General features: G+C 41.8%; 1 protein-coding gene across 1 annotated transcript in view; it reads left to right on the top strand.

Annotated features, from left to right (window-relative positions):
- The window catches only part of LOC147028999 (uncharacterized), a 30,413-nt gene extending 11,499 nt beyond the window's left edge, over positions 1-18,914 (top strand). Inside the window, exons 3-6 of the mRNA XM_085879906.1 lie at positions 4,671-4,809; positions 16,459-16,619; positions 16,752-16,818; positions 18,459-18,914. Of these exons, the coding sequence (XP_085736032.1) occupies positions 4,671-4,809; positions 16,459-16,619; positions 16,752-16,818; positions 18,459-18,602 (511 nt within the window). The 3' untranslated portion in view covers positions 18,603-18,914. The remainder of the gene's footprint in view (positions 1-4,670; positions 4,810-16,458; positions 16,620-16,751; positions 16,819-18,458) is intronic.
- The last annotated feature ends 8,500 nt before the right edge of the window (positions 18,915-27,414 follow it).

Raw genomic sequence — 27,414 nt, 5'->3', positions numbered from 1 at the left:
CTCTCGTGTCGCAATCAACGTGTGGTCCTTAATGGGATTCTCTCATCCCCTCTTCCTGTCCAGGCTGGAGTTCCTCAAAGCAGTGTTCTGGGCCTTGTGCATTTTATGTTTTTCATCAATGATCTCTCTAACTCTCTGGAAAATCCTCTTTATCTCTTTGCTGATGACTCCACCCTCTGCCATCTGTCAACCAGCCAGTAGCAGCCTCTGCACTCTCTGCAGATCTGGATAAAATGAAAAGCTGGTGCAACATTTGGAACATGTCTTTCAATCCTGACAAATCTCACACTCTCACTATGTCTTTCTGAAAGGACTGTCTGGAACCACCCCCACCCCTCCATATACTTTCTCAACAATCCTCTTGAAGAAATCCTTTCATTCAAGCTTTTGTTTCTCACTATCTGCCATGATCTCTCCTGGGAAAGCCACTTTTCCAAGCTGACCTTCAAAGCCATTCGCTGACTGGGCATCTTCCGTCATGCAAAGTACTTCCTTGGCACACCTGAGCTCCGGACCACATACAAAGCTTTCATCCACAGCCTAATGAAATACTGCTCTCCCCTCTGGGCTGGTGCTCCCACCTCACACCTTTCTCAGCTTCACGCTGTGGAAACCAAGGTATTGAGGATCATTGGTATCTTCCGTGATGAAGCTGAGACTTTGGGTCTCTCATTCTCTCACCGCAGGCAGGTCAGTAGTCTTCTTCTACTGTCTCCTCTCCGGCCTCGTCCCTCCTGCTCCGTCTGTGATCTGCACCCCCCCTCCACCCCCCAACCATATTTCCGCATGGTGCTCAAGGTCTGCCAGCAACCCCCTTCTGGTGAAACTGCCAAAACCAAGAATCACTGATCACCTTCACTCTTTTATTCTTTTTTTTCACCACCTCTGGAACAATCTTCTTCCGACCACGCACTGCAGACACCCTCAGTTTTCCTCCACCCCTTCTCCTCTCTCAGTGACTGGGTTTGCACTGGTCTGTCGGCCGCGCCTGATAAAAAGAGGTCGCCAATACCTCATAATTTCTATCCCTCCCTCTCTCTCTCTCTCTATCTGGACTTTCTAACTTCCTCGGGGAAGGATTCTGATTGCACCTGTTTCCTTCATATAATTAAGATTGTTGAAGTTTTAGGATCAAGATAACTCTGCACTGTGTCTCTTGTATTGTGTTTGATTAGAACTGCATTTCTTTTGCTGCATTACACCAATCCTTGCTTTCCCCTGCTGTACAAATACCATATCGTTGAAATAAAACCTTTTCTTGCTTGTCCACATACCATTCCTCACACTTATTTTCATAAATTGCTTGCAATGTAAATGTGCCCAATTCATGGTGTCTTTTCCTCCATTGGTCTGGCTTGGTCCGCATGCAGTGTTAGCCGGGAAGTTTTACCCCACGTGATTTGCTCTCACTAGCCAGCACACACTCACTGTATGACTTGGCTGTAATCCGGGTGTGCGTTGAGGGCACTAAACTCGCTTGGTGTGGCTGTTCAAAGGTAAGGTACCCACGTAAAGTAGTGACACCCTGCCAGGATTGGCAGTACCAATCGGCGTTCCTGGTTGCCTCACAACCCACCGGGCCGCGGAGTAATCTGCGGTTGTTGGCTTCAGAACCGGGAGTTTGGGAGGAACTCGAGTGCTTCCCCTCGTGGTGAACCTCAAACTCCGGCCCGTAACAATACTTTCTGAAGGCTCGTTGAAAACATTGTTGTAGAAAACAATGTGGTTGGCCATGCAGTGTGAAAACTCACTGCACAGCTTCACTGGTGCATACAGTGCAGTACGTACTGTATCTGTACGCTTGGTGAACGCTCGTTCCCGTTTCAGATAAGAGTGTACCTACTGTACAGTACTTTACTGTTGGACCACAATAAACTGTCCGCAAGAAAGAGCAGCAAAGAGAGTTGACCTTTGTGAGAAGAAAAAGCAGAGGAAAGTGGTAAATTTAGAAGTGTTGAGTCTGTATGAAGCTGACAAGAGGCCGAGTGAAATTGCCAAAGCAGTAAACTTAACTTTTTCTACTGTTTGGACAATTATATGGCGTGAAGAAAAGATGAAGGAATGTGTTCAAAGTATAATTTAATTGAGTGCAACAAAAATAATTAAACAGCGGGACACGGTCATTGACAACATGGAGGGGTTGTTAAATATCTGGATCAACATGACCCAAAAACATGTAAATTTGAGCCTAACAATGATACAGGAGAAGGTGAGATCATCATTCATTAGGCTGAAGGAAGAATACTGTGAGTCATCGACGATTATGGAAACATTTAATGCAAGCAATGAGTGGTTTGCCAGATTTAAATGGCGTTGTAGCTTTCATAATCTCAAAGTGACTGGTGAGGCAGCCAGCACTGATTCTGTGGCTGCTCGTGAATACCCTGCAAAGTTATGAAAGTTAATTGTGTACTGGTTACACAGCCAATCAGGTGTTTAATGTTGATGAAACAGGCTTCTTTTGGAAAAAGATGCTCTCTCGTACCTACATTTCAACACAAGAGAAGGCAGCCTCAGGGATCAAGGTTGCAAAGGTTCGTAGAACCCTTCTGTTCGATGGCAATGCGGAGGGAAATGTGAAGCTGAAGCCCTTGCTGGTATTGCAGTATGAAACCCCCAGGGTATTGAAAGGCACGAGTGAGGCCCATTTCGCCAGTGCATTAAGGGTGGAACGCTAAAGCCTGGGTGACTATGGTAACATTCACAGACTGGTTTGCAACTTGCTTCTCCCCCTTTGTGAAGAATTACTGCAAGAACAACCTAGCCCACAAAGCATTGCTTCTTTTTCTTCTTCTTCTTGTTGTTGTTGTTGTTGTTGTTGTTGTTGTTGTTGTTGTTGTTGTTTCTATTGCAGCCTGTGTTTGCTTGGCTGCATCATTTCCTAGGGGTGTGGATGTGCAGCTGATTCAACAACTCCCCCAGTTACCAGTGACCTGGGACTAATTTTGCTGAACTCGGCAGGATGACAGGCTGAGTCAACCCACCTGGTGTAATTTCAATGACACGACAAGGATCTTAAGTCAGCCACCTTAATCATTAAACCAACACCAGGTTTAAATCGTTGCTCATTGTAGATAATGCCCCTTGCTACCCGCCCACCTTACAAGATCTGGACAAAAAAAGTCCAGGTTGTTTTTTGCCACCCAACACAACTTCTTTGCTGCAACCCATGAACCAAGGTGTCATTGCCACCTACAAGTGGTGCTAAAACCCTTTGGTGATGAGTCAGTTGGCCAGTGAAACAGAACGCATGGATGGTAGGGAACTGGTGGTTAAATTTTGGAAGGGGTACACCATGAAGAAGGCCATCAACAGCAAAGCAGCTGCCTGGGATCAAATCACAAGAAACATGAAATATGCCTTGAGGAAGCTGTGACCTGAATGTGTCATTGACTTTAAAGGTGAGGAAGAGGAGATTATTGCCTGCTGTTGGCTTAATGGTTCGGGTGGTTGGCTTGGGATCCTAGGATCCTGAGTTCAAATCCCACACTGCTGTTGAATTAATGCCAGGTGGGATTGACGCTTCCTGTCATCCTTCTGAGGTCGGCAAAATGAGTGCCAGCTTGCTGGTATCCTGTGTCGGAGTGGCGACCCATCCAGGATTGTGCCGAATAGCCAAGAAGACTGCTAAGGCAGCACCAACGCTGCACAGAGTATAGTCCCAATGGATGGATGGATTGGGAGAGGAGATTGAGAATGTGTAGAAGGAGATTGTGCAGCTTGCTGAAGATGTGGGGTTGGAAGGTGTTGATGAACAGGATGTGCAAGAACTCGTCGAAGATCATTCTGAGAACTTGACTTGAAATGACTTGTACGTATAGAACAGGAGAGAGAGCATTGGAAGAAGAAGAGGATAGAAAACCTGCACCTACACCTACTTCGGAACTATCATCAAAGACTGTCCAGAGCAATGGCACTTGTTAATGAGCTCTCAGACTTGATGACAGAGGAAGATCCAATCATGGAAAGAAGCTGCGAGTTCAAGAGAGAATTGGAAAATGCTTTCTATTGCTACAAAGCAATGCTTGCTGAAAAAAAGGAAGAAAGCAGTGCAGAAGACTCTTTAGCTTCTTCCAGAATGTCAAAAGGCCTCGAGCTGATGAACCGACAGCATCAACATCCGTAACCTCTTTTACAAAATCAACACCAACTTCATCATCAATAAGAAGTGCAAAGAAGCCAGCATGTGCTCTCATGGAGTTGTAGGACATGGAGGAAGGGGCAGACAACCCTGAGCCTCTGACGAGTTATCAACACCATCCATCCCCACACCACACCATGTTTTTTTTTTCTGGCAGGAACACATTCCCCATTTAATACATTAAGTCAATGGAATTTTGAAGTTTGATTTACATCTATGATGTAAATAGGGAAGTGCCTGTATGTGGTTTAAATTATTTATTAATTTTTTTAGGTCATTGCATAATGCTTTGTAATGTGTATCTTTATATCCGACTGCCCTACTTGGTCTTCCTCCTCCAGCACTTCTCTCATGGCATGAGGATCCAATGTTCAAATCTCATATTCCGTGTTGATTTATCCATTGGTTAAGAATGTCGTCATCATACATGGAATAAATGTGTGAGCTCTTCCAAGAGCCTGAGGTTTTGTATTGAAATACATAGGGAAGTTTGAACCACGTAACACCTTGTTTTGTTTTCTGATCTCAGTCATGATTCAAACTGGAAGCAACATTCCAGACCACTTCGACAAGTGCAGAGCGACGATTTGCAACATTACAACTTTGGGTTCCTGGGTAACAGAAGTAAGATGGGCAAGCCATCGCAGCACCTGATTGAAGATTATCAGGTAACCTTTGAACTGACTATTTGAGGAAAAGAGTCTTATGTATAAAAATTTCTGCTCATGCTGGCAGGTTATATGTCACTTGAAGTCTTTTACAGGACTCTTCCCATGCGCACTCACCTCTAAGCTGTCTAGCCTGGGTTTCAATCCTGACCCAGCTACAAATTGCCATCCTGGTGCTTCACATGCAGGGTGATTCATCATTGAGGGTGCTGTTCCTTGGGTAGACGTTAAACGGTCCTTTCACACACTCACAAGCTGCTTCGTGACCATTCGCACACTGTTCTCTCACACGGGACGTCTCTTGGAGATCCTGCAGCCAAATCTGCCATTTGCGCTAGATGCACCATCATATATGCCACACATGATCCACAGCAAGCTGTGCCCCACACCCTGGTTCCCGTGGGAAATTTTAATCTGGACTTGTAATGTATATCCGTGGCCATCTCACTCAGATGCAGTCAGATATGTAACATGGTTTATTTGAGTTAACATCGACTCCGTGTCCTTTGATATAAACACCTGAAACACATCTGGTCATCACTCTGCACTGAACAAACTAGTCAGAGATGGGCCGTGGGATGCTGCGCGGTGTGTGGGTGCATCGAAAGTTGAAACCTCCACTGAACTTAGCACGTAATATGTTGTGCATCTTTCGAAACCACGACTGGTAAGGGATCAACGAGTGATACGAGTGCCTCTGTGCCGAAAGAAACAAAGGTAAGCTATTTAAATGAAGGTGAATTTATAAATGATTGTACAATTGGAGTAGTAAATATTTGTCAAGCGGTTGGACAGCTCGGAATCCACCAAATGAACGATTCATGAAAATGCCGATAAAACCAAAGTGAGTGCTCACAGTGTTTCGTCATTACTGCAAAGAAAGCGAGTTACATTAACTGCAAGTCAGATTAAAGTGACGAGAAGCACCCGCTCCCTACGGGAGCCGTCAAGGGGGTCATGCTATTATATTTATGCCTATTTTACTCCAAGGGGTCCCAGGATTACACACCCAAAAATGGTTGTGATCGGTTCAGCTGTTTTTGCGGTACCTGGGAACAGACAGATAGACAGATGGTGAATTATAGTAATATTAACTGCAATGTCAGATGTTGATGACCATGCACCTTCCTCCCCTCTAACTCCATGCCATCACCCATCCACCTCCATCACTGCAAGCAACAACATTTAACATAGGTTAAGGCCCAGTCACACCTTGACGTTTTGGCCAGCAATGGCAACATATTAAAATGCATGTAAAACGCTGGCTTACGTTGAACTTTTGATGTTTCTTTTAAAGATTCGGACGTATTCATAACGATTTGGTCTTATGCATAACGTATTAGTAACGGACACAGAACGTTTCGTTGTGTTATAGATAACTTATACCAACGAATGCTGAACCTGTTGGCGGCCTTCACAACCTATGCCCGATAGTCTAACTTATGCATAGCGCGCTGCACGCATCGCCGACGATGACGTGGCGTAGGTTATGGAAAGGCTGCCCCACAACGATTCAAATCATAACCGCCGCAGAAATGGAAGTGTCAACATCGCAGTCACACCTTGGCGATCTTGCCAGCGTATGCCGACCTCTGAAAAATGCGTCTAAAACGCTGGCGCACGTCGAATACGATGTGGGTAAGTTTGGTATGCGTGAATAGAACGCTAAAGTACGCTATCATACGTCGTATTAAATGGAGTATGTCTTGTAATTTGAAACATGTTGAAAATTTTACGATGTACTTGCCGTATGACACACGCTCCGCATGCGATGGGAATAAGTTGCACGCACGATATGCGATTGTTGACACACATTGACACACGTTACTTGAAAGGTACTCATAAGTCGAAACATGTCAAGGTAATGGTTAGCGTCAGTGTTCCAGACTCCCGGTTTTTTTTTTCTTCGGTATGACGGTGTTCAGTGTACTGTGCGGTTATGATTTAAATCGTTGAGCGGCAGCCTATTAATTATATTATATTATAACCGCACTAGAAATCAAAGTGTCAAAATCACCATCATACCGAAGGAAGGAAGAAAATAAATAAATAAACCAGGGAGTCTGGAACACTGACGCTAACCATTACCTTGATGTGTTTCGACTTATGAGCACATTACAAATAACGTGTGTCGATGTGTGTCACCGATCGCGTAACGTGAGTACAACACGTTACTCATAGGTTAGAAATAAGTTTCGGGTTCGCTAAACATTACCTCGACGTGTTTCGACTTATGAGTAACTTACAAGTAACGTGTGTCGACGTGTGTCAACGATCGCGTGACGTGCCTACAAGTTATGGCCAGCGTTATGCGGAACGTGTGAGTCATACGTTGGCATAAGTCTTAAAATTTCAAGCATGGAAAATTTGAGGACAACCGAAAAGTACAACATTTAAAGCCAGCGTACAACGACATATGGCAGTGTTTTTCAGCGTGCTCTCAATGTTATCAAAACTTACCCATAACGTATTGGACATGTACCAGCGTTTCAGACAAATTTTCCAAAAATTGGCATAAGCTGGCTAAAACGTCAAGGTGTGACCTGGCCTTTAGTGAAGTTTCATTTATTTGAACTAGAAGCACCCGCTCCATGCGGGAGCCGTCAAGGGGGTCATGTTATTATATTTATGCCTATTTTAATCCAAGGGGTCCCAGGATTACACACCCCAAAAATGGTTGCGATCGGTTCAGCCGTTTTTGCGGTACCTGGGAACAGACAGACGGTGGATGCAGAAGTGACCCTCTCTGTCTCTCTCGGTCTTCCCCATCCACCCACGTCCTGACACAACCTCCACTGATTCCATTGTTTCTTATGGGAAAATTACTTTCGTTTTACACGTTTTCAGCTGACGCGGTAAATTCTTGGAATGCAACTACCGCATTAAATAAGGAATTACTGTAAATGACGCTCAAAGTGGGAATGATGAAACAAGCAGTGGGAAACACACCCTGCCACCTGTGGCGCCACCCTAACATTGCGGGTAGTACGAGAACGGCATGGGAGGTGGGAATTTAAAAAAAAAAAATTTACATTTTTTTTTCACCTAAATCTCAAAATTGTAGTTTTAGCTTGAAAAATTAGTGGTTTTCAGTTAAAACTGAATTTTAGGATCCTGGATTTGTGATTTGGTTATCTGTTTAAGCTTTGTTCGACATTATCATTGTGTTGATAAATAAAATATTGTTGGCAGTTCGTCTATATGGTACTGTCATGTGCATGAGTAAGAAAGCTAAGTATTGTGTTAACTAAATTTGTTAACGTAAATTTAGCAATTTGTGTAATTCTCATTTTTTTAATCATTAAATTGTATAATCAGGTGCATATATTGGCATTTTATCGATCATCGGCCTCCTTGCTCTCGAAATATCATTATGGGTATCGGTAGACCTCTACTGGATACCCTTAGGCAGTGCAAAAAATATATAAAAAAGGAAGTTTCCGATCACAGATCTTGAGACTTGTGGAATAAATGTAGGACCTCCTTTTATTTGCCATTTAAAATATGAGTTCAATATTTTCAAGGTTTATAGATTTAACCAAACTCAGACTCGGTGATTTAATAGTTTCGAGTGTCTGCTCTGAGTCTGGGAGGTCAGTGGTTTGATTCCCACTCTGGCTGAGTCGTAGCAAAGACTTAAAAAAGTCTGATGATTCCTTGCTTGACACTTTGCATTTAAAAGGATAGCACATGGGGCAAACAACGCTCGAAAGGCAATGGCAAACAACCACGTATAACCCTTGCCATGAAACTACTCCGGCAACAGCAAATGCTCTGTCAACACCATGCATCAACACCAAGAAAATTTAGGCTATGGTCCTACACTTTGGCTATGGTCTGTAAGCTATGTGTGGAGTTGGCCTTGGATGTTATAGGTAGAGAGTTTGGAGAGTGAGGCAGGATGCCAGACTGTATCAAAAGCCCAAGATATGTCAAGAGAGATGGCCCTGATCTCATGTCTGACATGAGTAGAGTCACTTAGGCCTAAGTCACATTTGCTCTACGGCGAGGATATGGCGGCCGTACGCCCTCTGAATTGACAGAAACGTGTGGCAGCCACATAGTTTCTGAGGTGGCCTCAGGGTGGCCCTTCGCCATTTGGCTATATTTTACAGGCCGTAGGGTCGCCGTGGAATTATAACGCGGAGTGATAACTTTTTTCATTTCTACGTTCGCCGTAGCAATTCGACAAGCCGAAACAAAAGAACTGGTAAAAAAAAAACCCCACTCGTTACTGTCCGTCTGGCTGCACGTTCGCCTTAGGGCCACCCAGCGGTCCCCCTGCGGTCGCCTTGCGTGCACCTTGCGTCTGCCTTGAAAATTCTATGGCCGCCGCAGGAACGCCCTAAGGTCACCGTGCAACATCAAATCAAAGACTGTATGGCACCCCCACGTTTTCGGTCTCCACAATTTATAAATACGCCATGCGGCTACCCGAAAAATAAAAACATATGTGACTGCTACATTGTGTGACTGTGGAAATACTGCGGCCGCCGTATAATTGCTAGTGGCCGTAGATTTTGGAGACCCCACGGCCACCGTGGAAAATGTGACTTCGGCCTTTGTGCCAAAATAGGCAGGATCGTAACATGAGTGACAAAGGCACCATCATTTTTTTTTTGTGAGTAGGTATGAGTGTATAAATGAAAAAAATAATCTCCAGCACCAAAAAATCGGGCCATAATATGGGCACAAAATCCACTGAAATCCAATATGGCTGCCACGGATATTTATAAATCACCAATTTCTCAGTTTTTTGTTGTTATGTAAGATAGAATCTTCTATAATATATATATATATATATATATATATATATATATATATATATATATATACATATATATATATATATATATATATATATATATATATATATATATATATATACATATATACATATATATATATATATATTTTTTTTTTTTCTGGCACGAGGAATCATTGGAATCGTTATTTTTCACCAAAAACGTATAAAAAATTGTTTATGGTCATATCTTATGAAAACATCACTGAAATATGCGATTATTCAACCTTCAATACTCGTCTACCATTTTTAGCTCGCCTGTTCGAAGAACAGAGAGCTAAAGCGGTACGCCCGGCGTGAGCGTGAGCGTGAGCGTCAGTATCAGCGTGAGCGTGAAAATGTTAAAGTTTTTGGTGCAAGTTATTTCCTTTCTAATGTTTTTATCTACCACTATTTTTTACTGATTACAATATACAAATACATATATTGCTTTAAAATTATTTGGATCAGACTTCACTGCAATGCTTTATAAAAATATTATTAGACTAGTTATCGTCTGTTCTAGGCTTTCTCTTATCTGATTGCCTGATCTTACATCTTCCTTCAGTTGTTACAGATATTTCTCTCCTCTTTTTAGCTCACCTGTTCGAAGAACAGAGAGCTATAACGATATCCCCAGCGTGAGCGTCAGCGTCAGCGTGAAAATGTTAAAGTTTTTGGTGCAAGTTATTTCCTTTCTAATGTTTTTATCTACCACTATTTTTTACTGATTACAATATACAAATACATATATTGCTTTAAAATTATTTGGATCAGATTTACTGCAATGCTTTATAAAAAATATTATTAGACTACTTATCTTCTGTTCTAGGCTTTCTCTTATCTGATTGCCTGATCTTACATCTTCCTTCAGTTGTTACAGATATTTCTCTCCTCTTTTTAGCTCACCTGTTCGAAGAACAGAGAGCTATAATGATACCCCCAGCGTGAGCGTGAGCGTCAGCGTGAGCGTGAAAATGTTAAAGTTTTTGGTGCAAGTTATTTCCTTTCTCATGTTTTTATCTACCACACTATTTTTTACTGATTACAATATACAAATACATATATTGCTTTAAAATTATTTGGATCAGACTTCACTGAAATGCTTTATAAAAAATATTATTAGACTAGTCTTTTAAAAACGATAAATGTATAAACAGGCGAGCATTGGGTGGCTTTGACACCAACTCTGGTTATTTTCTTTGTGAGCTACCTCTTTGATGCTTTCATGAAAGTGATATGGAGCCCCTACAAATTAACAATCGGATTAATAGATAAATATATTTTCTCACTTATCGGGAGTGAATTTGGAAAGTGACATCTGATGAGCATAATTTGAGTAACTTCAACGAATGAAAAATCACTCGTGGAGTAACACTTGGCGAAACGGAACGGCACTCAGTAGAGCACATACCTCTGCCAGGCTGAACAGTATATATTTTGTATCCCACTGATAGCCTGGATCTGAATCCGGACCTGAACCAAAATTGAACCAGCATGTTCTTGTTACCGAACCAACTCATCCACCGAGTTTTGCCACAAGTTGTCCACAACCTTTAGAGATATCATGCTATATATACATAGTTTCTGGCCCCATCTCTCAATGATGAAGAATCGCTGAAAAAAAATTCTCGTATCTGGATTCAAATCTCCAGCAAAATTGAATGAGTTAGTCATTTTCACACACCCAACCGGTCCACAAAGTTTCTGCGGAATCCATCCATAATCTTTTGAGATATTGTGCTACATATCGTTTTTGACCCGATCTATCTCTCAGTGGTGAAGAATCGCTTGAAAAATAATCATTTCCGGATCCGGATTCGGATCTTCACCAAAATTAAACGTTGCTGTCCTTGCCCGGTCAACTACATACAAAATAAATTTCATAGCGATTGCTTGAAAAATATGACCAAAAGTATGTGACATACAGAAAGACAGACAGACAAACACAACAGTCTATTAAGTTTTCTGGTAGCTTTGATGCAGGATGTCAGGAAGACAGGATATCCAGTGGAAGGCTTCTGGTCTCGATGATCCTTTATTGACGAGTTTGTCAGAGCCTGTGAAAGACTCGCAGCTATGCTTAACACTGCCTCAGTTACGGCTCCACAACTGCAAGAAGAAAGTAGATACTGAGGCAGAACAAACGAGGAGCAGAAAGCTTATTAACCAGATGTCAAAAGTTTGACTCAGCAGTTCATATGAACATGTCATGCAGGTATAAAATGCACTGGCTTTATCAATGTGTGAGTAGTTTGAAGAAGATGGTGTTATTTGTCCATCACAACTGAAGAAAGGCCTTTTCACTGTGGGAGCGTTACATAATCTGGACTACAATCCATCATCAACCACATCACAAGGTCTTTTCATGAAACAGGCGTTTAGCATAATTAAACAGTCAACACATGAGAGGCCAGGGATTGATGACGATAACCGAAGTTGTTAAAGCCTGCACAGAGCTGATCAAATATGATGCAAGTCTAAGCGTGGTGGTCGGAACTGTAAATGTGCTAAACTTTATCTCCCTTGGACCGAACTTTGCAGCTGCATATATGAGAAATAAAAGGTATTACGGGCTGGTTACATTTCAGTCTTGTTTATTTTCTGAATAGTAATAGTTGTGCAGTATTTTTATTGTAGATAGCATGCTTTATCAGACTAATATTTGATTTAGCCATCTTTGTCGAACCCACAGTGGCAATTTTTAAACAGTATCTGGCCATAACCCATTTTCTTTTCATTTTACTAAAAAAGATAATGCTTTCAATGGATTCCTCATGCATTTTTCATTTTATTTTATTTTATTTTTGGCACTGGAGATTTTTTTTTTCATCTATACACCCATAGCTACTCCCAAAAAATGATGGTGCTTTTGTCACTTGTGTAACGATAATTCCGCGAAGCGATTCCACTGTATGGGGGCCTCCATCCATTGTTGGGTGAGTAGAAACAGCATGTCCAAGGTGGAGGTACCTGGTCTGAATCCAAATCGGTGATCTAAGATGAGCCTGTTGGAGAAAACGAATGATGATTTCATATCAACTGCGATGATGGATTCTATGACCTTGCTACTGATCGGAAGTAAGGTAATAGGTTTGGTTAAGGGGATCGGTTTTTGCAACTTTTTAATTTAATGCAGTGATGTTGGTGGATTTCTAAGAAGAACGAAGATGACTTTGGGGGGAAATGATTGGGGTGAGAGCAGGTTTTTAGGACATGTTAGCTGATGCTGTCTGGTCCAGTACCCACGTCAGAGTCGAGGGTTGACCAAAGAAACTTCTCCACCTTTTCAGGTGCAAAAGACATGGAGTCCAGGAGTAGTTGGTTGTGACAGGTAGGGTGGGTACAGAGAGAGAGGGGATGTGGACACAAGATTTTGAAGCAAACACAGAATTGAGGCATTCGGCCTTCTCACGGGTGGAGTTGGCTGTGGTGCCATTTGAAGTGATGGAAGGGATGGAGGGGAGCGTACACCAGAAACAGACTTAATACGGTGCCACTTGGTTTGAGAGGAGGGTGACAAGTTTTAAATTTTAATATTTTTCAACATTTTCATTTTCATCAACATCAACATTTTCCCTACAATTCTTCTTCTTCTTCTTCTTTTTCTTACGTATGGCAGCTTGGCTGCCGGGGAGCTATCATTTTGTTGTGGCACGACTCTGCCGTTGATGCTGTGTCCCTATAGCAGTACACTGGTTCTCATTTCACTGACCTCGGAAGGATGACAGGCTGAGTCAACCCCACCTGATGTTAATTCAGTGGCAACGGGGCTTGAACTTAGGACCCTAAGATCCCAAGCCAGCGACCTTAACCACTAAACCAACACCAGGCTTTTTTCCTCCAATGTCGAGGGGGAAGCAGTCAGAGTAACCCAGACGTGGCAGAAAACGTTCAGAAATTCCCCAAGTCAGAAAGTAAAATAAAATAAAAAAACCCATTTCACTAAGAAGTTTACCAGAAACAGATACATTTTTTTTCACAACACCTTACCTTGCTACCCTTTCTAAGTCTCTGCATAATGCTTTCTTAGTCTTTTGTAGCCTCTGCTTCCTTCCCCTCAACAGCGGAACTGTCTTTCTTTTGTCCAGGGGTTCCCAACCTTTTTTCACTGGGGTACCATTTCACATGTTCGTGGTCCCACCGAGTACCACTGTACCAAAATTCACCTAAAATAGTGTTTATTTGCGATACAGATACTACAATGGGGAGTTAAACAATACTAACAATTCACAACTATGACATTGAGCAATCTGATCTGAACAAAACAATGATACAGTAAGTACCTATTTGATTGTGTAAAATGTCCAGTCAATGGGATGGTTGAGCCTGCTTCTTGCTCACAAGCAGGTCGATGTCAGGCTTTGTTTTGGATAAAGCACACCGAACATCATGTTCAACATTCAGTAGGGATCTTTGTTTTGTTTTTAGAATAACGACTGACAAGAACCCAGCTTCACACAGCCATGTAGATGGGAATACTATGAGTGAATGAATAGCCAGGGCAGCTAGCTTAGGGTAAGACCCCAATATTCCACACCAGAAGTCCGCAAGATTCATCTCGTCAAACTGATCTCGGGCTGTGGAGTCGTTCTGGAGATCAATCAAGCTTTCCTGCGGGCCTGTTCCAGGTGGCAAATCCAATGCATTCATGCGAAATGGGTTGCGAATCATTTTCAGATCCAGTTCCTTGAGATCCAGAAAATAGGAATTTAATTCCTCATCCAAATAAGCGAGGTGATCGTTTACCAGTTGTATGAACTCCCTTGGGGGATTATTTTCACGCTTCTGAAGAATATCGGCCGTGCAAGAAAATATGACCATCACACCCGCTTCGACATTCGTCTTCCACAGACGGAGTTTTTCCTGAAATCCCTTAACCTTATCTATAAAGTCAATGATAGTCATGCCAGTCCACTGTAGAGACTTGTTCAGGGCGTTTAACTGAGAGAAAATGTCGACCAAATAAGCCAGGTGCAATGCCCAGTCGGGGTCGTTCAAAGCAGCGATGAAATCGACAGTCTTTGGTTTTCCATCGTTTTCGAAGAATTCACGAAGCTCAGCTCGCAGTTCAAACACGCGCTCCACCATATTTCCACGGGATAACCATCTCACCTCAGTGTGCAATAAGAGAAATTTATGGTCGGAGTCAATCCTCGCAAAGTTTCTTGAAAAGTCGCGAATTGAGAGCCTGGGATTTCACATGGTTCACAATTTTGATCATGGTTGAGAGAACGTCAGTCAATGTCTTGGGGAGTGCCTTGGCTGCGAGTGCGTGGCGGTGTATCGTACAGTATAGGCAGCGCACTTCAGGAGCAACTGCCTTCACAAGCGTTTGGAAACCTGAACTGCACCCCAACATAGCTGGAGCACCATCTGTAGTACAGCCTTTCAGATCAACCCATGACAGCCCAACTTGATCAAAGACGGAAGACACCTCTTCGAAAATGTCCTTTGCTTTCATTGTGGTTTTAAGCGGGCGGAAAAATAGTATTTCATCCTTGAACTTGGCTTAATGCACATACCGAACGAACGCTAACAGTTGGGCACAATTTGTCACATGAGTTGACTCATCCAATTGCATAGAAAATCCGCATGGAGATGCCTTGATTTCTGCCACCACCTGGTCACGAATATTGGTTGACATTTCTTCAATGCGCCTCTGAACTGTGTTGTTTGACAACGAAAGAGAATTGAGCTCTTGGCGCTTTGTTCTCCCAGCATGAGACGTACGATATCCTTTGTGGCGGGAAGGATGAGGCTTTCACCGACGGTTTGAGGTATTTTCTGTTATGCAATTTGCAGTGCAACTAAGTGGGATGCCTTTACGGCTGCTGTGGACTGCTGTTGAAAACTGCCGCTGCCGTCGAAGCGTGCTCTTTTCATGGCATTTTCCTTCCGACGAAAAAAATCATGGTCCTTGTCGCTGTGTTCAGGATGAACAGAATCAAAATGGCGCTTCAATAGACTTGGCTTCATAGATTGATTGCCGAGAACTTTTCCACAAATCACACACTGTGGAGCTTCTAATTCACCTTTTTGGATGGAAGTGAAGCCTAACTTGAGATAACTCTCCGAATATTTTTCATTGACATGATGCTCATGAACGATAAAGGTAACAATAAGCCGGGCAATAAGCAATGATGACAGTGTGGCATGTAGAGACAAAACGAATAATAAGACTTGTGCACAATGGCCAATAACAAACAGCTGTCAGTGTACAGCTGCTTTCGATATAAATGTAATTATTGTGCACAAGCTGCATGAGAGAGAAGTAAAATAAAAACTGCGTTAAAAAATAAAGCACACTGCCGCGGACCACGCCGCGTACCACCAAGAAAGTCCAAATGTACCACCTGTGATACGCGTACCACAGGTTGGGAACCCTTGCTTTAGTCTGTGTCATGCTATTACCACCAGGTTTTTCAGCCCGGTGGCTACCACCATCTCATGGTCTCTCCAATCACTATAACTGCTTAGACCCTGTTCCCATTTCACCCCCATCTTGCTGTGTTGCATCCTCACCTCCTTGTCCTCCTTTTCCCCCTTTGTCAGTTGACCTTTTGTCTCCTGTTGGTCCATTCTTTCATGAAGAAAATTTATGCACCTGCATTAAATGAAATTTCTTGGTCATCAAAGAACAGAAAAAGGTTGAGAGGTTGAGGGATGGTGGGAGCAAAGGCAGGTTCTACTTGGAAAAAGGATAAAATGGATGGAGAGGTTGTAAAACGATTTTAGTTTGGCTTCAGATTTTCAAATGGATAGGATTGTTTTTAAACCATTCAACCTGTTGACAGAATTGTACATGATTTGGAGGCTGTACTCGCATTTCTTCGCATTTTTTGGGGTTTCTTCTCACCCTGCAGAAAGCTGCCATGAATGGACTTTTTCGGTATATCCAGACACTGAAAGAGAAACGGTGTCTCTCTCAAATCTACGAGCTCTTGGGATCTGCCAAGGATAACAGCTCGGATGATGAAGAAAAGGGACATTTTTTCGATCAGGAATCCCTATTTTCATCTGATGAGTAAGTATGTAGAATGGGGATGAATATCTTATTGCTTTGCTGATTTTGGGAGTTGACTAGACTTTGGCTTCGATGAAGAACCTCTTGTGTTTTTGTTGGTGTGATACATTAAAGTGGTTGTTTATGCTGCAGGGAAGCAGTTGCTGGGCATGATGGACAAACTGATGTGGACATTGAACTTGACGAAATCAATGTCGTGGTGAGTCTCAGTTTGTTACAATTTTTGGCATTGTGCAATGACTTACTGGTGATACTGATTTGTCTGCCAGTGGTTGTAATACGGAGAGAAAGTATATAAATTTCTAATATATAAGGAGCCTGGTATCGGCATGCCTGCGTCTGTCCATCTGTCCCTGCCTACCTGCCTGCATGCGTCTGGCTGGCAACAATTGTCCTATAGGGGATACTATTAATCAAGCCCAATCTGCGAACAGTATGATATAGTTGTCAGGTGAGCACAAATGGGCCGGTTTCAATTTACATTAACACAAAAACTCTTCCTCCTTCAACTTCTTCACTTATAATAATGATCTCATTCAATCCTGTTTCTCATTTCAATTATATTCAGAAAACGCTTGCTATATTTAATAACCCCCCCCCCACCCCACCCCATCTCCCCCTGACAGCACGACAGGCTGTCCTTGGAAGCTATGCATACACCAAAAAATGACAAATTAAACAAGAAAGATGGCATGCATGGTATGATATTTGTGAAATCCAAATAAAGAATAGTTTCAATCAGCAATTTGGCAATTTCGAAAATTTGACCTATCAAGTGCTTTACAAGATTGAATGTTGCATAAAATTTGGCTGATAAATTTTCCAACTGCGGTCGAATAGGTGTTTTTCACGTTTCAGTTGGCCTTGACCTTTAACCAATTTTGACCAAATGTTACACACATACGAGACATACGTAAACGAATGTAAGCAGCATGTTTCAATTTGATAACTTGAAAGAAAAAAGATTGACATTTAAAAACCGACTCAAATTGTCACAGTGAAGGGGGACAAATACACTTTTGCATACAGTGTTATATTTATATAGTATAACATTGGGGTGGTTGGGATGACATATTTTTAAAGAAGAAGAAGGTGCTTCCAACCGAAAGTAAAAACTTGATCGACTCCACTAATTTGAGCAAAAAAGCGAGAGCAGACCCGGTCTCAGGCAACGTTTCGTCGGCTTCGCAGCCGGCTTTATCAGGCACAATAGATACAATGTATATCAGACAATATACACACAATTTATTTGTCATGCCCGTCAGCCAATTGTGCAATATCTGTTTGATGTATATGGATGATCCACACCTCATCAGAAAGGTCTGAAATCAGGAAGTGACATTGGCTATTTTTTGTTGGGGGGGTGGGGGGGACAGGGTAAAAGTGCGAGTGTGTTGGGTGGGTCGACGCAATAACCGCTTGAACTAGGAAAGAAAAATAAATTGCCTACAGCTCTTCGAGCACGGTATTACCAAAGGTTAAAAGGATAAGAGCAGTCATTAAAGCAATACAATTGCCAGTAAGCAGATATTATGAGTTAAAAAATAAATCCACAATGAAACTCAGAAAACGAGAAGGAACAGGGTGGGGAAAAGGAAAGAGGGAGAGTCCATTCAATTGGAGAAAATTTGGAAAGAGGAGATAATTTAGCTATCGATGCCATCCAATTGGCTCGATGATCTGGGGGTATGGTATCCACCTCAGAAGCCTGTTTTTGCTGTGCCTTTCAAGATGGCGTGATTTATCCTACTGGACACCCTGTCGACCATCTCAACCTCTGTTCACATAGCGACTTGATACTAACTTTTGAATATTCATTATTGTTCCTCTTCCTTGCAGGACACAGAGATGTTTGTGTTGAAAAGAAGTGTTGAAAGTGATATCACTCGTCTGGAACATCAAGAAGGCAACCAACTGACTGTTTTAAATGGGGAAAAATGCAAAAAGAAGGGAAAATCCAAAGGCAGGAGGTGGCCTAAGTGAGTAAAGCTGGTGATATGACTGGCCACAAATAGGTTGGATTCTGGAATACGTTATTATTTTTCATATAAACAACGTGAATATTTTTGGTAAAGTTATATTTTCCTTTACTTTGCATCATATATGCTCACTTTTGTATTATACAGTTTCATTATGAGGAACATTTGTTTGAATAAATGTTGTCATAAGAGTGCTTTTGATGAATGCGTCTCAGCTGGATTATATGAAATGTCGATTTTGTTTTTTCTTTGAATTCACAATTATTAAAATCTGTTGAACCTTTACATGGAATTTAAATAAAACTTATGAACAGTTTGTTCAGCACTATAGCAGCAAATGAAACTGAAAAATCAAAACAATGCCACCAACTGGAGAGTTCGTAGAACACATTACCTCATGCAGTGTTTAAGTTTATAATTAATTTGAAATAAAATAATGATTTTGAAGGTCATATGAAAAAAAAAATTCCGGAAGTTTAGTGCCGTTGATGCAGTGTCTTGTACACCACCTTAAATAACATGTCCAAGTACTGCTGGATGGAAGGGTTTTGAAAGTGGTGTAAAGGTGATTTGTGTACTGCAGTATTCAAGAGTATAATTCATTTGAAATATCAAGGTCTTAAAGGTCGCAAAGCCTGGTGTTGGCTTAGCGGTTAAGGTAACTGGCTTGGGACCTTAGAGTCCTGAGTTAAAGACCCTTTTTTACCGTTGAATTAATACGAGGTGGGGTTGACTTGGCCTGTAATCCTTCTGAGGTTGGCGGAATGAGAACCAGTGTACTGGGGTAATAACCATGTGGGATAACCTGCATCGGAGTGGCGACCCGTCCAGGACTGTACTCCTTGTTAATGAAAGTGCCTCGGCAGCCCTACGTGTTTTTTACGGTACGAAAGGAATGGTATTATTATTATTATTATTATTATTATTATTATTATTATTATTATTATCATTCAAGGCTACAGAAAAAAAAATCCAGACATTTATCGCTGGAGATGCCAGTGTCTTATACACCACCTTATTTATCATGTTATATTCGTTCTTCGTGCCTGTTGGTTGAGTCCTTTTATAACTTCCTTAAAACCAGTAAGTTTCCTGTTTGGAATGATTTTCAATTTTGTTTGATTGTCAGGCAGACAGAATTTTTTTTTTAATCTCACTCCTATCTGCGCATGTGTGATCGAGACAAATTCAGAGCCAAAGTACTGATAAACTACAGGTTTGTTTTCCAATTCGTGTTCAAAATATCACGTTCAATTGAAATGAAGTTGTTCCGTGATCATAAACTGACATTTGTAGATGGACAGACAGACAGACAAGTGAACCGATTGGTTAACCCCGTTTTTCGCTTCATGTGCACAGGGTAAAATGTGGTCAAACTGAGGGGGAGGCAAAACAGCAGGTTGATGCAAAATAGTTTCACTGGAATGGCTCTGAATATGGCAGGTGACCTGATGATTAAAATGCTTTCCCTTGAGCTGGATGATTCTGGCGTTGATCGAATAAAACATTTGCTTGATGAATTGCCAGCAGGCGGGTGTTGCATCATGTAGCCGGTATTCCCTTGTATATTATGGATGTTTTTCTTGAATGTTTTTTTTTCTTTTCTTCCTGCAATCATTTCATCAAAGACTACCAGCTATCATTTATTTACCTTTTTATCAGGGCAGAAGCGAGTGGGCAGTATATGAGAGTATAAGGAACTGCTTGATAATGAAAAAAGCAGAAAGAGAGTGTGTTATGAATGATTTGATCTGCTCATTGGCAATATATAAAGCAACAACGATCCATGATATTGTCTACCCTTAAAAATATTCATCATATGAGTTTCTTTACAAGGAAATCCAACGCAGGAGGAGGAGGAGGAAATTAGGCCTATCAAAGCCTGTGCTATTATTGCCAACCTTTGGTTGTTTGTCTTTGCTCAGTCCTTTTAAATATTGAGCGTCAAGCAAAGAAGCAGCATTTACTGTTTTATAATCGTTTGGTAGGATACAGCTGGGGTTCAAACCGCCACCATCCCAGACTCAGAGCGGACACTCAAACCGTTATGCCACCAAGTCTGATAACTTATTAAAATCTGTTGAGCCTTTGCGGTAAAATTTAATAAAAACTTATGAACAGTTGGTTCAGCACTATCTTGGCCATATGGGAATTTCAGATTGAACTGCATAAGGGGAATAATTTCTCAGATTGGGCAAATTAAAACCTTTTCTTCAATAATTTACAAGTGGCAGCTGGAATTTGACAGCAAATAGCATGCCCTCTCCCAATGAGGAAGAGGTAAATGACGTGCAGGAAAATGTCCACATTATGTAACAGTTTTTTTTTTTGTATACCTTGTCGAGGCTCGTGTGAGAGCGAACACACAACGCACAGCAAGGGGGGCATGAGACAAGAGGGGACGGCGTGGGAAGGACAAAACAGTGGGGAACAGAGACATTAGGAGATCTGTGGAAGGGAAAGGGATGGGATGGGGAATAGAAGATGGACATTACAGGGACTTTCAGAAAGGAAAGCAGGGAATTTGAAGGAGGTGGGCTTGGGTGGATTATCGGGGATAGAAAAGATCGAGGATTTGGATGGGGGGTGATAAGAGGTGGTGGTGAACAGCTGTTTTGAAAGCCTGGAGAGAAGAATGGGAATGAATAGAGTGAGGGAGTTTGTGACCAACTTGCATCTGTTGACATGCCCGTCTTTGCATCCCACTCCTCACAAGATTGCTGGAAGATTGCATTGTTAAGATGCACAGGTATGTGTAGCAAGAGTCACCTTTGTGCAGCATGAGTTGTTGGTCGATGACATCTCAGCATCTACGAGAATATCCACTGGCTCTTGCTTATTGCTGGACGTGTACTGACAATTGAAGTGGAGGGTGTGATTGCTACAATCTCACTGCTGCCACCATGTTACGTGTCCGGTGTCCATGATCAGCACAGATGGAGGCAAGAAACCAAAAATAACTCGAAGAACAGAGATTTTGTTGGGTTTTTTTGTATACCATGTCGAGGCTCATGGAAGAGCTAATACACAGAAACATAACAAGGCAGGAGACAAGATGGGCAGTTGAGGGAAGCACAAAATAGTGGGGAACAAAGACAATAGGAGATCTGTGGAAGGGAGAGGGATGGGGCGGGGTACACGGGGTAAACAAGATGGTATCACAGGGACTTTCAGGAAGGAAAACGGAATTTGGAGGAGGTGGGTTTGGGTTGGATGAATGGGGGTAGTAAAAATCAAGATTTTGGATGGGGGAAGACATGAGATGGTGGTGAACAGCTGTTTTGAAGACCTGAAGGGAGGAGTGGGATAGAAGAGAGTGTTGGAATTTGAGTTTAATGACTGACTTGATATAGAGCACCTTTTTTTTTTCTTTTCAATTTTGTTTGACTGTCAGGCAGACAGAGAATTCTTTTTTAAAATTTTTAAAGAAACTTGACTCAGAAAAAAAGAAGTCAAGTGTGTGGCTCAGCCACACACTTGACTTCTTTCAGACAGAATCACCCAGTGACAAGAATGACTCCTAGTGGACCAATACAACATTATGTATGAGTACATCAGGAATAATTTTTCAGAAAGGCGATGTATTCCAAATTTTCTTGGAGATGATCCCTGCCCCACCACTTTAAGTGCGTGGGGATACCGCCTTCTCGAGAATCTCTCCGTGAAACACCACCCCTTTTGAAAACGTGTGTATGTTATTGGATCAACTGGAAATTGGGTTAGCCTTGGGGTGGGGCATAGACCCTCGGACAGTAGAGATGGGCCTGTGGATGGTTCTTTGGTTTTGAGTGTTGTGAGCACAATAGAAGATCGAGTGTGCACATGAACTACCTTGTCCATTCTCGTGTGTGTGTGTGTGTGTGTGTGTGTGTGTGTGTGTGTGTGTGTGTGTGTGTGTGTGTGTGTGTGTGTGTGTGTGTGTGTGTGTGTGTGTGTGTGTGTGTGTGTGTGTGTGTGTTCAGTGGCATGCTCAGTCCCTGATTCAGTGTCTTTTTGGAGTCCGCACCATACACACTTGTTTGATTTTCTTCAAGAGCTGTTTACAATGCCAAAACGAAAGTGTAATTCACTTCAGAACTAAAGACAACATTCCCATGTTTTCGAAGTTGAGAAGAATTGGAAGCTGAGTGCTTGTTATGTAGAGCTGGTACGTAATCTGGCAAATAATGGTGCTATTGATTTACAATCTCATGTGGACTCAGACAAGCACAATATTTCCAGTAATAATTCAGTATTTCAATTGGGCAAACAGCAGATTGCAGTCAGAATTAATGGAGGTCCAGAACACACCTAACGAGACTGCCGATACGATTGCTCAACACGGAAAGGAAACTCCAAAAGAGTGTCCCTCTTTTTCGGAGTTTCCTTTCCTTTCCGGCGTGTCCTCTTTTTCGAAAGGTAGAACACGGTAACCCAAATATATATATATAAATATATATATATATATATATATATATATATATATATATATATATATATATATATATATATATATATATATATATATATATATATATATATATATATATATATATATATATATATATATATATATATATATATATATATATATATATTTATATATATATATATTTATATATATATATATATTTATATATATATATATATTTATATATGTGTGTGTGTGCTTGAAAGTCGCTGTTATTGGCTGCTATCTCCACACGTCTGTGGATTTCAGGAGATGGAATGGAGACCTGCATGTGTGCATGTATGCGTCCGTCTAAACCATAACCTTGTTAGCTCATCTCTTCGAGCATGACCTAATAATATTGGTGTTGAGAGGAGAGGTGACGATCCGTCCGTCCGTCCGTCCGTTCACATTGAAGTTGAAGCGGGAGATCTGGTCATTAGTGCTCCTGATAGAGGTCGATGAGACGTACACGATGGTATGACTTTCAAGGTCACCGAAGGTCAAAGTCAAGGTCACGAGGCCTTTGAAGTTGCGAAAATGACGATTTTCAAATTCTATCTCCTCTGCCATTTCTCAAGCGATCTTGAATTTTATTGTGGCATATGAATCTATGGGACAATATCTAAATTTTGATCGGGCCTGATTTTCGATATTAGCTTTCGCTTTCATGTCACGTGACTTCAAAGTTGGCAAAAAAAATGCGAAAATGACGATTTTCAAAATATATCTCCTACATTTCTCAAGCGATCTTGAATTTGATTGTGGCATATTAATCTATGGGACAATATCTAAATTTGGTCAGGCCGGATTTTCGATATTCGCTTTCGTTTTCGTGTCACGTGACTTCAAAGTTGGCAAAAAATGCGGAAATGACGATTTTCAAAATCTATCCTACATTTCTCAAGCAATCTTGCATTTGATTGTGGCATATGAATCTATGGGACAATATCTAAATTTGGTCAGGCCGGATTTTCGATATTTGCTTTCGTTTTCGTGTCACGTGACTTCAAAGTTGGCAAAAAAATGCGAAAATGACGATTTTCAAAATCTTTCTCCTGCATTTCTCAAGCAATCTTGAATTTGATTGTGGCATATGAATCTATGGGACAATATCTAAATTTGGTCAGGACGGATTTTCGAATTTCGCTTTCGTTTTCGCGTCACGTGACTTCAAAGTTTGCGAAAACTGCCCTACCTTCAGGAAGCTATATATTCTCTACTGGGCATGGTAAAAGTTAGTGAATGGTGTCATTGCATAGCAGCTGACCTTGTATATTATATATTTATACATTTTCCGCCGAAGATGCAAAAGTTTCAAAACCCGAAATGTAAACGTCGGCATTTATTTTCAAAATATAATTTCGTGCACGCGCGCCAAAATGCCGAGTCATCTTTAACCGAGCTGCGCAGTGGAGCTAAGCAGTAGAACTGTGCAGTAGTCTTCAGTCATAACTGAACATTGAGAACTTGTGGTATTATTTCTCGCAGAGATGACCGTCACTCCCGCACGGGGGTAATTTTTAGCTTTTGTCATCAAAATTTGAACCAACCCTTATTATGAGAATAAGGAGAACTGATTAAAAATTGCATCAAAATGGGAAAGGGCAAATTCATAGCGACTACAAGTGGCCCTTATTAGCCCCACCACAGTGCTTCAACCATAACATGCTCCGTTTTTAGTCAGTTCCGAAGGAAGTGACAGAAAATTGGGGTCCATGTCCATCGATCCGTCCGTCCGTCCACAATCAATTATTTTGATCATTATTCTGCAACCTGTGGTCAGAATGACTTGAAACTCGGAGGGATGATACTTTGGGAGATGCCGCAGAACCCCCCCCCCCTCCAATTAAATTTAAGATTTGTCACCAATTGACTTAGTTAATTAGTCTAATCAATTAATCTTCAAAGTCCAAAAACTCGTAGACTATTCACAGTTTTTGCTTCTGCTTTGGTATAATGGTTCTATGGAACAATGTCTACAGCTTGTCTGAGCATTTTTTCCGAATTTTTGTCCAGGAGGAAAGATAATGAGTCTTAATGAGTATGAAGTTCATGAGGTTCAATTCATCTTCAAAGTCCTAAAACTCCAAGAGTATTCGTAGTTTTTGCTTTTTGCATGGTATAATGCTTTTATGGAACAATGTCTACACCTTATCGCAGTGTCTTTTTTTTCTGAAATTTTCCTCGGAAGAAAGAAGCTCCAGCGGTGGGGATATACCGCTGAGGTTGTTTGCATTGACCAAATAATCCCGAAGAGTACTTGACTGAATCGGGAATTGATTTTTTAATAATTTTTTTCGTTGCCCGATTTGAACGAACCTTGATATTGTGCGTCAATGTGAAAAAAACAAATGGAGAAAAGAAAGTCGAAGAAATTATTGGGCGTGATCTTCTAAACACAATTTTATTTATTAATGAACACGAAGCCTGGTGTTGGCTTAGTGGTTAGGGTGGCGGCTTGGGATCCCAGGATCCTGAGTTCAAGCCCTGTTGGCTGCTGAATTAACACCAGGGGGTTGACTCAGCCTGTCATCCATCTGAGGTCGGCGAAGTGAGTACCAGTGTACTGGTCCCGGTGTATGCCCCGGTTAGAATAGGTATACCATATCCCTGTGTGTCGTAAGAGGCGACCAGGGTTGGCATCAGGAAGGGCATCCGGCCATAAAAAAACATTGCCTCAAGAAAAAGCCTAACCCCTGCACAGCAGGGAAAAATGGCTGTAAAAACGGTCATTTTTTTTTTTTTTATGAACACGGAAGTATCAGATCAAAATGGCGATGTTTATTTTAAACTTAAAAATAAATCATTCTTTGTCTCTGCTAAATGTTTGAGATTTTTAAATAAACAATTTCAAGAAAAAAAAAAAGATAGCTCCAGCGAACTATACCGCTGAGGTTGTTGCCATTGATCAAATAATCCCGAAGAGTACTTGACTGAATCGGGAATTGATTTTTTAAATAATTTTTTCGTTGCCCAATTTGAATGAAACTTGATACTGCACACCGCAGGTGAATGGTGAGTAAGGTGGCCCTAAAATTTCTGCGCTATCGTGTACCGATTTGGCTGTATTTCGGGAACATACATACATACATACATACATACATACATACATGAGAGTTTTAGTAATATATAGATGAAGTTCATTTGGGCCAGAATAAAAACAATGAATATATCCAATATCGATGAAGTCGGAACTGACCAGGGCCCACGGGCCGCATTCTTTTGTTACACCTTTATACATACGTACATACATCCATACATACATGTATTGAGGCTCGTGGAAAAGTGCAACAGGAGGAAAAGGGGCAGGACACATCGAGAGGCCTATAAGTGGCCCTTATTAGCCCCACCGCAGTGCTTCAACCATAACATGCTCCGTTGTTTTTAAAAATCACTTCCGTCTTTCTTTATTTGTTTACCAATAGCAAATACAACCAGTCGCTTTGCTGATGGGAATATTGTGAGGAGGGGGAGAAGGAAGGGAGGGAGGGAGAGAGGGAAGGCAAGGAGGGGAGGTAGAGAGGACATAGGGAAAGGGGGGAGAGAGAGGAGGGAAGGGGGGAGAGAGAGAGGAGGGAGGGTGGAAAGAGGAGGGAGAGATGGAGAAAGGAAGGAGGGGGAGTGAGGAAGGAGAGGTGAGGGAGCTAGGAGTCATGAGGAAGGGGGAGCTAGGAATGAGGGAAGAGCAAGGAAGGGGTAGTGGGGAGAGTGACGCCTCACCAAACATCGCTATACACTCGGAGGGGGGGGGGGAGAGAGAGAGAGAGAGAGAGAGAGAGAGAGAGAGAGAGAGAGAGAGAGAGAGAGAGAGAGAGAGAGAGAGAGAGAGAGAGATATATATATATATATATATATATATATATATATATATATATATATATATATATATATATATGGGGAAGAGAGGAGGAGGAGGGAAGTGGTGAGGAGGAGCAGGTTTTGGAGGAGGTAAGCATGAGGGGAGGGGTTCTCAACCTTTGTTTGGTAGTGGGATCTGTGGAGAAGGGGAGGGGGGTTGGGCAGTGTCAAATTGAATGAAATGGAGTACGTTAAAATAGCACACGGAGACCACCAGGAGATGTCCATGGGGTTGAGAGGGGAGGAGGTAAGCATGAGGGGAGGGGTTCTCAACCATCGTTTGGGAGTGGGATTTGTGGAGAAGGGGGGGGTAGTGCAGGATTGAATGAAATAGGGTATGTTAAAACAGCACATGGAGACTGCCGGGAGATGTCCATGGGGGTGTTTGGAGGAGGTATGCATGAGGGGAGGGAGGGAAGGCAGCGTGATGGGAAGGGAAGACAGCGTGAGGGCAAGGGAAGGCAGTGCAAGGTGGGAGGGAAGGAAGCATGAGGGGAAGGGAAAGCAGTGTGAGGGGAAGGTAAGG

The sequence above is a fragment of the Eptatretus burgeri genome, chromosome 4 (genome assembly GCF_056783735.1).
Source record: "Eptatretus burgeri isolate ZD-2024b chromosome 4, Ebu_testis_v1, whole genome shotgun sequence".
In the NCBI taxonomy this organism is placed as follows: Eukaryota; Metazoa; Chordata; class Myxini; order Myxiniformes; family Myxinidae; genus Eptatretus; species Eptatretus burgeri.
The sequence above is the reverse complement of the archived record's forward strand: the minus strand, read 5'-3'. Positions and strand labels throughout refer to the sequence as shown.